This window comes from Botryllus schlosseri, chromosome 11 (assembly GCF_051294905.1).
Source record: "Botryllus schlosseri isolate E-star chromosome 11, Bs_hap1, whole genome shotgun sequence".
In the NCBI taxonomy this organism is placed as follows: domain Eukaryota; kingdom Metazoa; phylum Chordata; class Ascidiacea; order Stolidobranchia; family Styelidae; genus Botryllus; species Botryllus schlosseri.
In genome coordinates this window covers 18,803,648-18,820,019 of record NC_137246.1, presented here as the reverse complement: position 1 = coordinate 18,820,019, position 16,372 = coordinate 18,803,648, and the positions used below count along the sequence as shown (strand labels likewise).

At 39.8% G+C, this 16,372-nt stretch overlaps 1 protein-coding gene across 1 annotated transcript; it reads right to left on the bottom strand.

Moving 5' to 3' along the window:
- Positions 1-3,355: 3,355 nt before the first annotated feature.
- On the bottom strand, positions 3,356-16,310 carry LOC145450325 (protein NipSnap homolog 1-like). The gene is made up of 9 exons (XM_080328840.1): positions 16,164-16,310; positions 12,435-12,550; positions 11,471-11,516; positions 11,221-11,315; positions 8,632-8,843; positions 8,539-8,570; positions 6,221-6,315; positions 3,728-3,811; positions 3,356-3,663 (listed from the first exon to the last, which is right to left on the bottom strand). Exons 1-9 carry the CDS (start codon positions 16,229-16,231, stop codon positions 3,599-3,601), a joined length of 813 nt encoding a protein of 270 aa, XP_080184966.1. The 5' UTR covers positions 16,232-16,310; the 3' UTR covers positions 3,356-3,598.
- Positions 16,311-16,372: the final 62 nt, after the last annotated feature.

Genomic DNA, 16,372 nt, shown 5'->3' with positions numbered 1-16,372 from the left:
TACATAAACTTGGCAATTTCTAGCTTCCTCATATCTTCTAAGTTTAGAACACCAAATCTTTTGAGAAGCGATTTATCAGTTGCACATCCAGGCCCCCGTGGGGCTTCGGCAATGATACGGATGATCCGATGTTGAAGTTTTTGCAGTGGGTCAATTGTGGTATTTCTTCACTGGCAAGTAAATTTTCCTTGCGGTAGGCATTTGTCTTGTGGGGTTCAGATTGCCAGACAGGAACATTCGGCGTCAGCCATTCAAGCGCCTATGGACATTGGACAATTAAACATATAGGCCTATGTATAATTGAAGTTTTCGGTCAGCATACGGGCAGTCCTTTTCGGCAAAGGTTTTCACGCCGCTGATCGTTCTGGCACACTTCTTTGAGTGGTATATTATATGGCCTAAAACTGTATGGGTGTACATCTTGGTACGTCGTGGCACGGTAATGATCGACGCCGTAATGGCCATTTGCATAAATCATGCGTATTTTTCTTTTTTTTTTGGGGGGGGGGAGTAGCCTATACCCAATAATTCAGATAATTGGTGACATTAAATCGCGTGCAGCGCGAAATTTTCTTTTTAATTTGCATAAATTTTCAAAAAACCCATAGTTTATGCTAATTTTACGAAATAATTTTGGGCCCCCTTTGAGCTCGCCCCTCCCCCCAATTGGAGGGTTTGGGGTGCGGCAGTTACGGTCTTGGGTGTAGGCTAATCCGGGTGTCTGATATAGTCGTGATAAGTTTAGGCCAGGGGTGGCCAACCTGCGGCCGTAGAAGGAAATATGTGCGGGCGTGGACGACACGTAATGCAATCAGTATGTGTCGGCGGCCGGCGACATGAAAATTGAATTTACGAATTGAGAGAATTTAATCAACCTTGAAACTTTCTTCGCGCCGCGCACGATTCAACGCGACTTCATTGTTCGATGTTAATGTAGTGGCGCCCTTTGTGCAATCCAAGCACCGCAGTACAGATGTGAACAGCAGAGAAAAATGATGTGTCCCATATAGAAATACCGACTTGGAATCGTGTCTTCCTCACGAAAAAAAATTGTTTCTAGTGCGTCTTGGCGATTTAAATTAGGCTACGTCCACTATAACGACGATCCGGATGGGATGTCAAAAAATAACAGCATGCAACAGAGTGACTTATTACAATTGGCCCAACCGAAGATACGTCATCATTTATAACTTTCCCCAAATTTTCGAAAACACACCCTCCATCAACTCTACCGGGGATCTGATCACATACGCTGAGAAAGGATAAAATTTCGGTAGTAATATATGAAACTTCTAATAATAATGATAAAATTCATTCGAGCCATGACGGATCCAAGAATCTATTCATAACATGACCACTGACCACTCGCGATTTCAGTGCGTATAGTAAGTCGCTGCAGTCTGGAGCTCACCGAACATGAATATGGACAGTTTGAAATGGATATTTGGCGTCCAGTTTGTTCATTACAAACAATTCGCCCTGGCATGCGGCCGTAGGCTACCTGACTGATCGAAATGCGGCAGTGAATTGCGAAAAGGTTGGCCACCCCTGGTATAGGCTCTTGTCAGTGTCATTGCCAAAGTCAAATTAAATCTGCGTTAGATTTACTTCGATTATTATGAGCAGATCAATAACAACTTGAATATATAATCATAATTGTGCCTTAGTAACAGCTTTGTTCATTAACCTTTTAGCGATCATACCCCTTGTGCTTTCAATAAGATCGTATCCCCTGTCCATTTTCAACACAATTTCTGATGGTACACAATAAAATCAGAAAGCCCATTCATATATAATCGCGCGTAGCGCGAAGAATGTTTTCCAGTTGAATAAATTGGTCCCGAAAATATTCCACATCGTATAGGCGTATTCCACAATCCATCTCATACCCCTTGATGTGGTGCTTCGTACCCCGATGGCGTCTATGGACCCCTGATAAAGAACCCCTGGAATAGAAATGTCCAATCGCCGAAGAATCCATTGGTGTTACAGCTGTGAAGCGTAGGACCACTACCTTACTCGCCTCCCGATAATAACAAATAACACCAAGGATGTAACCAATCTATGTCACGGGGGCCACAGAACGCCAATGGTTTCCATACTGACCTGATTAGACAACTATATATACCCTACGCAACGCAAGCTCCGACCTTTTGATATATTGCGATTCCCGATGACAGTTTCATAGATTGTTGTGTCCTTGTGTCCGTAGGATTACCAAGTCACTGTTCCGAGACGCAAGTCCTTCTCTGATTTTAACGTTTGACCTGACTCATTTTTAGTTTATTACTTAGTCGATCCGAAATCGAGTAAGTTTACGAAAGCTCGCACCAAACCAAATCACAATCTTCAGTCACGAATTATTATCAACGGGTCATGTTTTATCATCGTGAACCAGAAATGTGACGTAACAGATGATCTTCTATCGCATGGTGGATTTTTAAAAGTGATGCGGTAGCGAAGTTTGTTGCGATTTCAGGTTTTGTAGTAGTTTTAGAGTAAACTTTAAATCCTCAAGTATAAAAAATATATAAGGCACTTGTATATATTGCCGAACACGTGAAACCTCAAAGACCTTCGCGGGCCGCACTAAATGTTCTCGCGGGTCGCCTGCTGCCAGCGTGTTTGAGACCCCTGGTCTAGGCCCAGGTGGATGTCTGATCTCAAAGACTACTCCAAGTCGTTTCGGCACCTTCCTATCTTCCATTGTATCGCAGTCTTGCGATTTTCTAAATGAAGAAACTCTATGAATAAACTTGAACTTCGTAGGCTAACCACTCACCATCTGTAGGAGTAGCCTACGCTCAGTGTTGGCATTTACAGTAAACATAGTAAGACTGATGCGCGATATACTCTTACATATGTAAATATGTCACCTATACAGGCAACGGCGAGGACCGAGTATTTGACCCGCACCGATAAACGTTTAGACTCCTTTGGCTTACACCTTACATAGATTAGTTACGCATTACGTTGGTCAGGATAGGCACAGTGGTGGCCCTACGATTGGAAGGCGCTGGGCAAGACTTCGGGGGGCCTCCAATAAGTATGTATTCGCAGTTTTTCGGGGATCCGCCCCCCCAGATCCCCTTTCGCATCTAGCCATCGTTGGTTGCAGGAAAATTGCCCGACCAGTAGTCAAGGGGTATTTTCGGGTCCGAAATCGGAACCCCGTCCTTCTGAAATAGCAATTTAATCTCCAATATATATAACCTTATTAAGCAACTGGTATCACGCTGTTACGCCTCGACTCAACGATAAGATACGAAGGCTTGCAGTTCAAGATAAGTGATCCCCATGTTAAGTAAAGGTTAACTACTGATCTATCGACTAGCAGAGAAGTGACGTCACTCAATACAACGACTCGGACCGAATTTGTATTTCATATTCCTCCGTAGAAGGAGTTTCAAAGTCTAGAAAATCTAAGGAAAATAGCCCAGCGCCAAAGATAGATTTTTTAAATAAAGACAAACGACACAAGTCAGCGCACGAAAAAGTGATAAAGCTCCGCTTGATAAATCCAGTAGACAAGCAATATACGATTATACATAGTTGCGGAAACACGCCGACATGACACCGAACATGGCGGGAGTTGAATTCACTGCAACGGCGAGTGCGGGAGCGGTATCATGATTTGAGCTTTCATTTCCTGAATAAGCGGAACTGTGAAAAAAAGAGAGAATGTAACCCACTCGCTACCCGTACGTTCGATATGAAGCAGTAGTACCTGTATAATAAACGACATTGTCCCATCCGTCGGAAAACCATGCCTTCCCTCGCGTTTGTTTGCGATGTTCCAGGCTCTCGTACGCTGGAAAAACAACGACGCAAAGCTTTAATAGTTATTATGAGGGCTGGTCACAGCGATCCGAGCATCAATTGCAATGATTCGAGTCGAGAGTAATATATTGTCAACGGAAAATATACTTTCAATGCTGCATTTCCACCGCCTGAGTCTCGACTCGGAATCAAATCAACCAGACACTCGCTTCCCAGTCCGATATGAAGTTCCGAGTCGAATCGAGTGTTCGAGTGCCGCCTGTCATGACACCATACCAGTAATGATGACTCGGAAGTTCAAGTATGTATCCATTTGTATCCACAACGGAAATAGACCTAGTTCCATGTGATAACAAATAATTTTGTATTTCTTGACGATGACTATTTTATTGTGGTTTAAAACCATGCTGCGACCCGATCAATACTGCCATGCATAATCAGAGGTAAGTAAGTTTTTCGGAGTAATCAGTAGGGCGAGTTTTGCAACTTTTGCAACTTTTTTTACAACTATCGGCAGCTTCCTAATACTCGGAAGTTATGTAGTATGTTGTTTTGAGCTGTTTGGAGGAATCTTGTATTGCAACTTTTCTTCATTTTTTTTCACGCAACTCTTTGCAACCTTTTCGATTTTTCATGCGAATTTTTGCAAGTTTTTTTCGATTTTTTTATGCAACCAACATTTTACTGGCAATATTTGTGGCACTATATGTAAATAGATCGCTTGGTTATTTCACCATCGTTTAAATTTGAGGTCTTTTCTGGCTTGACGTACATTCAGGCTAGACCGTCGAAATTATATTTTCACTGGGTCAATTTTTTCGCGCTATCGATTTTGTTGAAGTCGCCAACATTGAGATTTGCTACAGTGCCTTGGACACGGACCGATTCGAGTGTCTCATACCCTAATAATTTCAAGAAGCTTGTCCATAAATGCAACTTTTTGGTGTGCAATTTTTGTGAAAATTAATAGCAACTTTTGTGAAAAATAAGTGCAGCTTTCCTGGGATTTGACTGCAACAAAAACTTGCCCTAGTAATCAGTTAGGTTTTGCCACCTTATTCGTGGCTAATTCTATTAAACTTTAGCAAATTTTTTGAGATTTGCAATACATACCCTCTTATTTGTCCAATTTCTATCGATTCTGAGTAAATGAAACAAGAATTCAAAAACAAAAAAACACCAAATTTTAAATGCAGAAGTGAAGCTATTAAAGTTATAAAGTTTTGATTCGAAAAATTCTCTATTTTGAAATTTCTGTTTTCTAATAATAGTATTTACAGTGGACGGCTACAAAATAATTATATCAATTATGGGTTTATAAACTGGATAATTCGTGGCACATTGAAGCCCAATTTAAAAATCCAATTTCAACCATGCACCTTCAAAGTATATTCTGCATTCATTTTTGTTGGTTAAGCGGAATACCACACAGATATTTTTCATTTTTAAATACGATCCCATCACACGTTACTACTACTTACACTTGAATATCAAAGCTGACTACTTTGACCACATCCGTTCTGTGAATAAACGCAACCTCGAGTAAAACGCTCGTCAGCAAATTAATAATTTATGGACTGAAAAGGCACATTGTAGTTTCGTTACTCGAATAAATCGAATGTCGGTACTCAACTCGAGTACACAAATCCAACGTCGGTTCTCGACAATAAAAAAATCAACAATTTAGATGATATTGCAAAAAAATATCATCATGTAACTCGGTGCAGCATGAGCGATTGAAATCTAAAGATTTATCCGACTGAACTCATCAAAATTTGTCGATGCAGGATTCTCGAAAGCCCCACAACAAGTATTGTTGGAAACCAAATTGTCTGTGCCTAGAATAGTCACTGATGTACTCAAGTGGAATCAACTTGGTCATGATAGAAATGGGGTTAACAACTCGGCAGATAAGAATTGTGATTTGCAATATCGTATCGCAGACATGTATTATTTAAAAAAAAAAACTGTAATCACCATCAAAACGTTTCAATGGAACATCGTGACTCACATGGAATGATTATTATTGGAGTTGATCAATCTATAAAATATCGACGAAAATTGGAAGTAGCAAGTAACAGGGAGACAACAGCCCCGAGCCTTCAAAAACTGTTGAGCAAGCCGTGTGCTTATAAAAAGGACAAGAACCACGGTAGCCATTGCATATTGCGTTAACACAGGATAGTGGTATGTAATCATCAAAACAAATTCCCTGAAAGTGACGAAAAGATTCTCAATTGTAGAGACGTGGAAATTTATTGCGAGTCAGATACACATAGACTTATCAGAACAAAGAAGCACTTCAATCGTAACAGATTTTGCAGTCAGAAGGACCAGTGGGACAAAGGGAAACCTACTTCAAACTACTTTATTACTGATCTATTTTATATTTAGGTGTGCATCTAAAAAAAGGAAAGAGCAAATCGTTGAAAGGTCTCACCCCAAAGATGATGAACGACGTTCAGGTCACCAATCTCGCTGAAAAATCCAGCGACGGCTTCGTTATTCGTCTGCCTGTTGCCGATACCTCTAGCCCTGATAAGAAAAACGAGGATAACACACTCCTTAGCAAATTTTCTTAGTCCGGAGACTTGGTTTGAGAGAAAACACTCACAGCATGTTACATATTTCCACAAAAACGCGATGCACCAAACAAACTCAATATGCACCAAGAGAGAGCATAACATTGCCCAGCCAGCTGCTGCAAAGTAGCGTATAGAACAGGGGTGGGCAATTATTTTCCTCCGCTGGCCAAATGAGAAGCAAAAAATACGTTGGCGGGTCGAGTGAAAAATTGTAGCTGTATTCTCCAGTGTGTTTTATTATTATTTCTAAATTACATTGTTCATATATGCTGCTCAGGGAATGTGTTGATGTAAGGCAATGAGAAAGTGACGGTTAATTAAAAAAATATGTATTTGCCGCCATGATTAGAAACAATGTTAAACACGATATATTTTCAACTCTCTTTAAACCAGTATCCACGTTATTCTATCAAGACTAGAACAGTGGTTCTCAAAAAAAAATTAGGCACGCCTCCCCTTATGATAGGGAAAAATTTCGTGCCACTTATCATGATATCACAAATTATTAAAATGTGCAACCAGAATGCTAGCAATCCTAACGGATAGTTGGATGGCATGGAGCGATATGGCTGTTGATGAGAGAATTACGAAACATAAAAGTCGGACAAAACACAGAGTAACAAGTATAAGTTGGAGGTAGATCGCGCGGAGCGCGAAAAAAATCATTAAACTGCGGCATCGCGCCCCTTCAAATGCTTTCATGCTCCCCACTTCTAGAACCACTGCACTGAAATGTGTATGCGATAGTACAAAGCTAATTGTCTTGGTCGCTGCCTTCCGAGCAGTGTGCAGCTTAAATAGCCTTGATGTTGAGTGAAGCTTGTAGTTTTTCAAAAATTATGTTTCATGTTTTTGTCATAAAACCCACTTTAATTAAAATCCCTAATGTCGCCGACATCCTCGGCAAAAACTAAAAGGACGGGTTTACCCATGACTCCAGTTTACAAATATTTAGCGCTCTAAACCTTCTTTGAATTTCAGTTTTAGGCTTTCTTTTTTGACATGCCCCTTCATCCTTTATGGGTGATAGATATGATGAGTCATATAGTAATCGCGAGCACTAATTGACTTGTTTTACGAATTAGGGATTTGGAAACGTATCACGTAGCACTTTGAAACACATATCGCACAAATCGAAATCTGAAAATGAAAACAAAGAAGGTGATGGAAATAAAGAAGAGTGATTTATTGTGACTTTACTTGCTACTCATGCTTTGCCATATTGCCTTTATTTTGAATCTGGATTACGCATGCGATGTACGTATAGACAGCGTAATCGTGGCATATTACTGAACACTGAACAGGCTTCAAAATAAACGAATTTCCTGCTCAGTTGATACAGCCTATGGTTTTAGTCATTCAGAAAGCAAGTTTCATGTTTTGAATTCCAAATAACCTTTCGCGGGCCGCACAGAATAGCTTTGCGGGCCGCATTTGGCCCGCGGGCAGCACTTTGCCCAGGTCTGGCATAGAACATGAGAGGTGATGATCGGGAACCTCAACAGAAAGCAGGGTTGTAACCAAGTCATAGGGGTCCGAGTCACAAGTCAATCCCACTTTTATAGTTTTGACTTGAGTCAAGCCGAGTCATTTTCAATTCACCACCAAGTCAAGTCCGAGTCCAGGACATCAGGCGGAGTATCGAGTCCGAGTCATGGTACTATGACTTGAGTCCGGGTCAAAGTCATAACGGTGACTGCTCAGTTTCGAGTTAAAGTCTTGTTAAACCCACTTTTTATAACTCTGTTTTGTGATATTGAATGGTTGGCAATTATGATATACTAACTTTCCCCACTTTTAACAGTTAATGGTCGCATTTTCAAGTACCGGTACCAATAGACAAAATACCAGTAGTGTGGTTACTTTACTATTCTTCAAAATTACAATGAAATGTAGGTCTGGGCTGTTTGAGTGTCGAGTCAATACACAGATTAACTCGAGTCGAATCAATTCCGTATTTTGAAAAAATGACTCGACTCAAGACAAGTCATCAGAAAATCGCGACTTGAATCGGACTAGAGTCGAGTCATTACAACCCTGGTGGATAGACCTGTAGCATACCACACAGTGTAATACATGTCGGAAGACATTCAACATTGATGTTGGCCAGACTGAAATGTTACACTCATAGCAACTGTAGCATGATTGATCAGCAGGTACTACTCATACTCACCAATTGTTTGCCCACTCGATCAAAGTGCCAGGCTGTAAAAGTAATGCGCATCCAAAATTACACATCACATCCACAGCGAAGAAACGCACATACCTTCAGTTGGTAGGAACGGAGCTCGTATATATTGGGACCGGGCCTGGGATCTGGCGAGTTCCAAAACGAGAATTCGAACAGCAGCTGATTTCTGCGAGCCAGCAGCATGTGGCTTCTCTTCTGCCGCATTTCCCGGTACCATTTCAGGTTGCTCATCTTCTGGTTCGCTTCGCCGATCGCGTCAAAGCCGCCGCTGTATCGCCACAAGTGAACTGCATGGGGAAAGAGCAACACTTATCCCTAATTGTTGTCGCCTGGATGTACATTCAGCGTGGAAAAGTGATTTCCACAATGATGCGATAGATGAGAATCTTGGATCTATTGTGATGCAAAAATGGAGGTGAAACCACGTTTCAAAAGTAAAAACTTGACGGGGCATGGGAAATTTTTCAAGAAATATGACTTGAGTATATCGCAAGAATGGTTTATCCATATGCATTACCGTACATCGACCTTCATAAACACAGTCTACACTCTAAATCCACTTTATCTTCAGATACAAAAATAACCTGTGCAATAGCAACATAAGGGAACACAATAGCTCGGACATAAATACGCTTCATGAACATACTATCGCAGGCCATTTTGTCCTCAACCCAGAATGAACAATTGCCTTCGGAGCAATAGCCACATGGTATCAAAGTGCAAGAATGTCACTGAGCCAGCAGTAAATGGTAGTCTTTTGAAATTAACGGAAACCAAACCATGTCCCGGAGTTGATTGCTTGATATTACTGCTAGTTCTACATAGTCAGTGGCAGTGTTGGGATCAAGTCACTACCTTCGAGTCACGAGTCATTGCACATTTTGACTCAAGTCAAGTCAAGTCAATCGACTTTCGAAGGTGACTCGAGTCAAGTCAAGTCGCTCGATTTTTGGAGGTGACTCGAGTCAAGTCAAGTCACCAGTCAAGTCACAATTCAAGTCAAGTTGCCTTTTCGAAGTATGAGGCATGATTACGTGATTGCATTTTGCTAGCTGTCTGAAATACAGATTTAGTGGTCTTGGATTCTGAACCGATTAAAGAATATAGAGTTAAATATACACGCAAGAAGGCGCTGTATCGCACACATATACGAAGAACTGCTAAACTGCGTTAGTAATTGCATAGCTTTAGTCTATAGTTACCAACCAAAATAGAGAATAGAGAAACGAATTCATAAGATGTAATACATTACCCTTTTACAAATTGATATGATACAATTCGAGCCTGCGTCAATGGTCGAGGACTAAACAAACTATATTCGAATTCAATTTCAGTAAAACAAGAGGTTCCGAGTTTGGTTAAGGTAAGAACGGAGAACAGAAATAGACATTTTGCTATTAAATTACTTTACTATACTAGTTTACGACAACGTAAGCTGTAAGGCCTGTAACCTTTGATCACTTCGTTTGCGGTCAATTTATTTGTGAGAGAACAATGGAGGTTCAGTAAAACGCACGACCATTGAATGATTGGTCACTCTCACGGGTTACACTAGCGTTTCGCGAACAATCCGGCCATATGCAAGATACAGTGATTTTTATCGACACCGATTACTTAATGACTTGAAATTGACTCGTGAATTATGCTCCGAGTCACGAGTCAATCCACATTTCTGATACGCCGAGTCAAGTCAAGTCAAGTCATTTTAGCAAAGTGACTCGAGTCAAGTCATACGAGAAAGGTGACTCGAGTCTGACTCGAGTCATTCCAACACTGGTCAGTGGTCGCCAACTCAAAACGGATCAAGGGCCACTTCTCGAATATCATAGCGGCCGCAGGCCACAAGAATGCACTATCGAGCCAATATAGTTCACACCGTCCAACAACCATGTTTTTAAAACTTTATGCAAGTACAGCACTGTGCTCTTCAACAGACATAGTTACCACAAAATAAATAATTTTATATAATGTAAGTACAAATTCAACAAAATAACATGATCAACACTTACATCTTATTTTGAACTATGTGCTGCGATACCTGACAGCGCTTTTCAATGACTAATGAATCCATTTTGGGGTTAGAGAGTCACGGTACTATCTGAAGGACTATTTCCTCGTAAAGCTTGATCTTGTAGAGAAGCCCCAAGTCACTTTGCAAGGTAAAATGCTCATTCATGCCCACAGCTAGTAAGGAATACTGATGTTGGGCACAGGAGAATAGCTATATTTTGAACAACAACACTGTTTTGAAACTGAAATATTTCAACCTATCAAAATGCTTTACTAAGCGCTCTTCCGAAATCTCAAATCAGATCGCCGGCCGCAAAACATGACCTCGCGGGCCACGTGTTGGTGACCCCTGACCCACAAATCTTTATGATACCAACATTAGCATGTACAACACCAATTATATGGACACAACTTTATCACAATACCGTCCATTGCATGTTGGTTCAAGTCTGAGTAAATCAATCAATAAATAAATTATTAATATCATTTTAAACAAATATATTAGTGTAGTTGGGGTTCCAGAGGAAGATTTAGTTTCATCAGTGTGAGGGAGGAGCTGTGCAATGCGGTATATATATTATGCATACAAATTCGATACGGTCTGCTTTCTTTGACTACATTGTAAAACTAATGATGGAAAATCGGAATACCTACCAACTTGATCCTGGTCTCCATACCAACAGGACCAGCTACCAATGTTCTCTACTGGCAGATCAGGATCTGCTGTTATCTTTGGCAATATCTCATTGCTGGAAAAGAATGAGCGAATCATTAGCTTCACAGAGAGAGAAGGCTTCATTGTAAGATTGTAACTAGGGTGTATAAAATGAACAAAGAGGTTCAACATGAGGTCATAAAACAATAGATGTATGTCCAACTCAACGCTGCTAGCAAATTCTCTCACCAGATTGCTTTATAGTCTTCAAGAGCACCTGGTTTGACACTGTGGACTGAAAAAAGATTACATGGCTGTAAGTAAGATTTCAATACTCCCTACATTGCTACAATCGCATCCAGACTAATGGCTAAACTAGGTGGTTGTTGATGTTTACTGTTCATTATGGTTCCGCTACTACTATGATCCTTCCACAGATCAGTCTTCATTATAATGAATTATATTGTTCTGAGTAGTCGGTAAGACACAGGTCGGGTGGTAATGCAGTTTCTAGATAAACCACCATGGTCGCCGGAGTAGACTTCAGTCAAATGGAACCTACAATTCATGTTGCGATTGCAACCGTTGAACATAGCAATTTGTAATCCTACTAGACATGCCTCGTACCAGGGTTGGAAGCTTACACTATTATGAAGTTTTTGTTGATTTCAGATTCGTTACAATGGAATGGAAAGTCCACACAAAAATCATACGCGTGTCGTCTTTGAATATCAGGTAGTCATTTTAATACATGATTCAATCACTCCATGTTGTCATGGCAAGCCTTTGTATCATAGGGTGCTAGGGGTCAACATAAGATGGATGACTGCTATGTGGACAATTATACTTTGGCCTTCAGACAGCATAGAATAGCCTTGGGTGGGGTTCAAGAACTTCCCCAAGATTGGGAAACGCTGGTATATTATATGAGTGAGCATAGTCGGTATCGAGAGTGAATGCATGCTGTTTATCTAATTTACACTGGAACAAATATTGAATAAACGAATTATCATATTGAATCATGGCCAAAAGGGACATCTCGCAAACAACCAACGGAATGAATGGAAGAAAAACATCTTATATACCAGTACCGGCACAAATATTATATATATACAAATTACTACACATTTAATATATCATACACAATGAACCAGGTGTGAATCAATTTTCTATTGCAAATGAGTAAATAGAACATCTATTAAAATTGACTTACATTGAATTTTATAAAGATGATTAGTCTCCTTTTTAGTAAGAATACTCGAGTGTGGAGAATCTCTGGGCTTGGGTTTATAAAAGAAATCTTTTACTTGTCCTGGCACAGAGGCAGAGCTGGAAAATATTAAGATATATTACAAATACGATTGCGACTTCAACAAAACTATCCAGCCAAATTTATCAATCTCTGTGGACAGTATGATCCAATACCAGCGCCACTACAGCATTCAGCAATGTGAGCAAACAATAAAAACTAATTGGACCCTCCAGGGCAACAATGCTTAATTTATTTCCTGAACGCATAAAATACACTTTGCTTTTAGTACAATAGCAGTTCTCTAGAGTCTAGACCAGCGGTTCCCAACGTGGGCGATTTGGCGGTCTAGGGGGGCGAAAATGACGAAGGGGGCGATAGGGGGCAAAAATAGCGAAGGGGGCAATGACGCGCCAAAACGGCTGACCTTTTTTTCTGTTTGTTTTTAGTCAACCCTCGGAAATTTAGTTGCAAAAGTGTCAAATTCGACATCGAGCCGAAAAGTTTACCTTTTTTTTTAGTCAACCAGCCGGTGATTACAGTTTGTATGCGCGGGTCATTCCAAATCAACCAAATTTTTTCAAAAGATAACCCTATGGTCATGGATTTTATTCAAATCGCACACAAAGGGAGACAGTGATCTCCTGATCAGAAAAAACTTGATTTTATCGAAATCGGATAAGTCGTTGAGATTTTATTGCAGTGAGAAAAATACCACTTTTTGCGTTCGTTGCACCATGTCAAAATGGCATTTCTGAACAACTTATTTTGCATGGATCTTTATACATGATGGGCGCGAGTTTTCGTGGGTGAATCAACGTTTTTGAGACCTCTGTTACGTGAACTTTGAATGTGAACAATAATATGCTGGATATTTCAAAAGTTTATGGGTCAAATGAGCAGAGACGGTTGGCCCCAAAGAAATCAGTCATGCATGATGGAATTTTCTGGGCCGAATTGTGAAAAAAGGTATACTTCAAATTTATTGAGTAAGGTATCAAATGAAAGCTAAGAACAAATACAATGCAGTAATAGGAATCCCAATAGTGATTTCAAGGAACTAAGCAGTGTTATAGCAAGAAAACTAAGGTCATGATATTTCCCCCGTGTCTGAAGGTATTTTGGGGGGTATAATTTATACAGCTGCTTGGTTTCTGGTTACGTGATAAAGTATATTAATTAGCTAGCACTGTCCATTTCCATCCATGGTGCAAGTGATATCAAACATTTAATCAAGCTATTATTCAGTCAAAGATATAAGGAAGTGCCTAGTTCTATATTATACATAACATTGCAATAAGCAAACAAACAAACAAAGCAACAATATTGCTTTGTAATTCGTGTCATAATTCATATCTAACCGTTCTTTCTTTGAGCACCTCGTCTATCCTTAGATTAAATTACCAGCTACTGGTTAATATCAGAAAAAGAATTATATTAGGCCTACTTTGTTGCGCTTTTATGTTACTTTTCTTCGCACGTCACTTGTTGCTGTAATGCCACAAATTGAACGTAGGGTGAAATTGATTAGGCATGTGCTCCCAAATTCCATCTTCATCTTGTCACAATTTGGTGAAATATATTTATATTCTAGCTCACGAGATAGCGCCTCATTTGGCAAACTAATACCAATACAATCAAGCTTCTAGGTCATTGTATTTTGATTTGACACCAAATTTTGTAATGATACGTCATTTTGGATAAAATATGGCTTGGGCAGGGTGGTTGATACGATATTGGCAATTCTCTTTGAACAGTTCGTCATTCTTATACATTATCTTTAAAACCGCAATTCTCGACCATTTGTCTCCATTAGTTTAAAAATCATCTGTACGTAGGTAATTTGGTCATTTTGATCCTTACTAATAGAAAACAATGAAACTTGAATGGTCCAACAAATATGGTAATCACACTGAGTGTACAAGTCAGGATATATTATAAACTTGTCAGCATACATGATATATTACATTGATGCCATGCAGAGATGGCACAGCCTGATTTCTGATTGATGTATCTATCTGGTTCATGATGAGGTTGGAGAACGTGACCCGCAACCCGCAAATTTTACTACTGTGTTTGAATATGAAAAATGGAAATTAGACGTTATCGACTTGGAAAATTGATAATTATTGAAAATTATCAATTATAATTCAAAAACTTTGTGGGTGACTATGAGCATGAACATGTACTTCGTGTTTCAAGTTTTGTTTTGCTTGAATGACTGATGAGGCACTGTCTCTTCTGACCGCATGCCCCTACCAATGCCAGTCACAAATCTCAATTTTGCAAACAATTTCAGTTATGCACTTGGACGGGTGACGCATACATGTGACATTGAGCTTTCAAGATGAATCTTTGCCACTTAAAAAGAATAATTCTTATGGAACCAGATCATGTGTGCATTGCGCAGTTATCAAAATTATCTTTTTCAACCATGCACAGCTGCGATACCGCCCGACTATTTGAACATTAATAATCTATTCACCACTCTCCAAAATATGAAATATAAAAAGCTGGAATATAAAGTAAGCCCTGCCCCAAGCTATTACATATGCTTAATGAAGTATTAATCTATAATATATCAACGTGTATAAAAAAATATATAACCCAAAATACCTTTAGACACATGGGAAATATATGAATATAGTTTTCTTGTTATAACGCAGCTTAGATCCTTGAAATCACAATGGGCATTGCTTTTATTGGACAGTGCTCGTTCTTAGCTTTCATATGATACCTTACTCAATAAATTTGAAGCATACCTTTCTTCACAATTCAGCCTGGAAAAAGTCATCACGCATGACTGATTTTACTCCAGCATTACCTTTAGCCCCCCTTTCAACCCCAAACGGCTAGGTTAATATCATAATAAAAATATTCAAAATGATTTTAGGCTATGTACTTTCTGAAAATGTACTCCATTTAAAGCCACAGAGAAAGACTAATTTACAGTAAAATTCTGAAGTTTATGATCTAAAAAATGATACCTCTTAACGGTTGACTGAGCACAAAAAGTGCACTTTTTCAAATCCCCATAAATCCTAAACCGCTGGATGTATTTCCGCGAAATAACTTTTGTTCAGTTTGAAATTGATCTGTTGCTTGGGAATTGCATTTGATGTTTATTTTGAAACACGTGGTTATCTGCCTCGGTTGATTTGGGCTGGAATTACCCATGCCCATTTTTCGGTACACAAAATTTGGGGGGCGATGATCGGTCTTGAGCTAGAAAAGGGGGCGATGGGTCGAAAAAGGTTGGGAACCACTGGTCTAGACCATGGGTGGTCAGGTGGGCACTGGGCAATCATCTTTTCCGGCGGGCCAAATGAGATGCAGAAAATATGTTGGCGGGAAGAGACAAAAGTTTAGACTATAGTACGGAAGCTACGATGTTACAATAGAATCAGAAAAAAAGGCTATACACGCGTGACCTTCAATTAACCGACAAATATGTGGAAAAAGACATGATCATATGCCGCACTCCCACGGCAATACAGCGAAATACCACAATACATCAAACATAACTCAATGATCGTTCATAACAATAAGCATGCTCTGAAGCAGCAATTGTAGGCATTGACATAGAATCATCGCGACGCTACGATCATTTGCTGCATTGGATTATAACATTCAACGTTACGGTACGATAACGCGTTATATTACCAGCGGATTGCCTCGTCTAGTGATACTCACCAAGAAATGTGGCGCACATTGCTCGAACTGAAATGCAATAGGTTTCGAGAGCTCTTCAACAGATTCATTACAACTCAAGAAATTAGCGAGCAACCTCGATTTCGCTACACTTGCAGATATGTTGTTTACAAAAATCGGATCATTTCCACAGTGAAGGGAACAGGTATGCGAAGAGCCATAATTGAATCCGATCATTTTGATTTCATCTA

Excerpts from the sequence above, each read along its gene's own strand:
- LOC145450325 (XM_080328840.1), bottom strand. The coding sequence starts at position 16,231 with ATGAATCTGTTGAAGAGCTCTCGAAACCTATTGCATTTCAGTTCGAGC. Across the intron at positions 12,551-16,163 it reads AATGTGCGCCACATTTCTTG|CTCTGCCTCTGTGCCAGGAC; the intron begins GTGAGTATCACT and ends AATATTTTCCAG. Across the intron at positions 8,571-8,631 it reads TCCGTTCCTACCAACTGAAG|CCTGGCACTTTGATCGAGTG; the intron begins GTATGTGCGTTT and ends TTACTTTTACAG.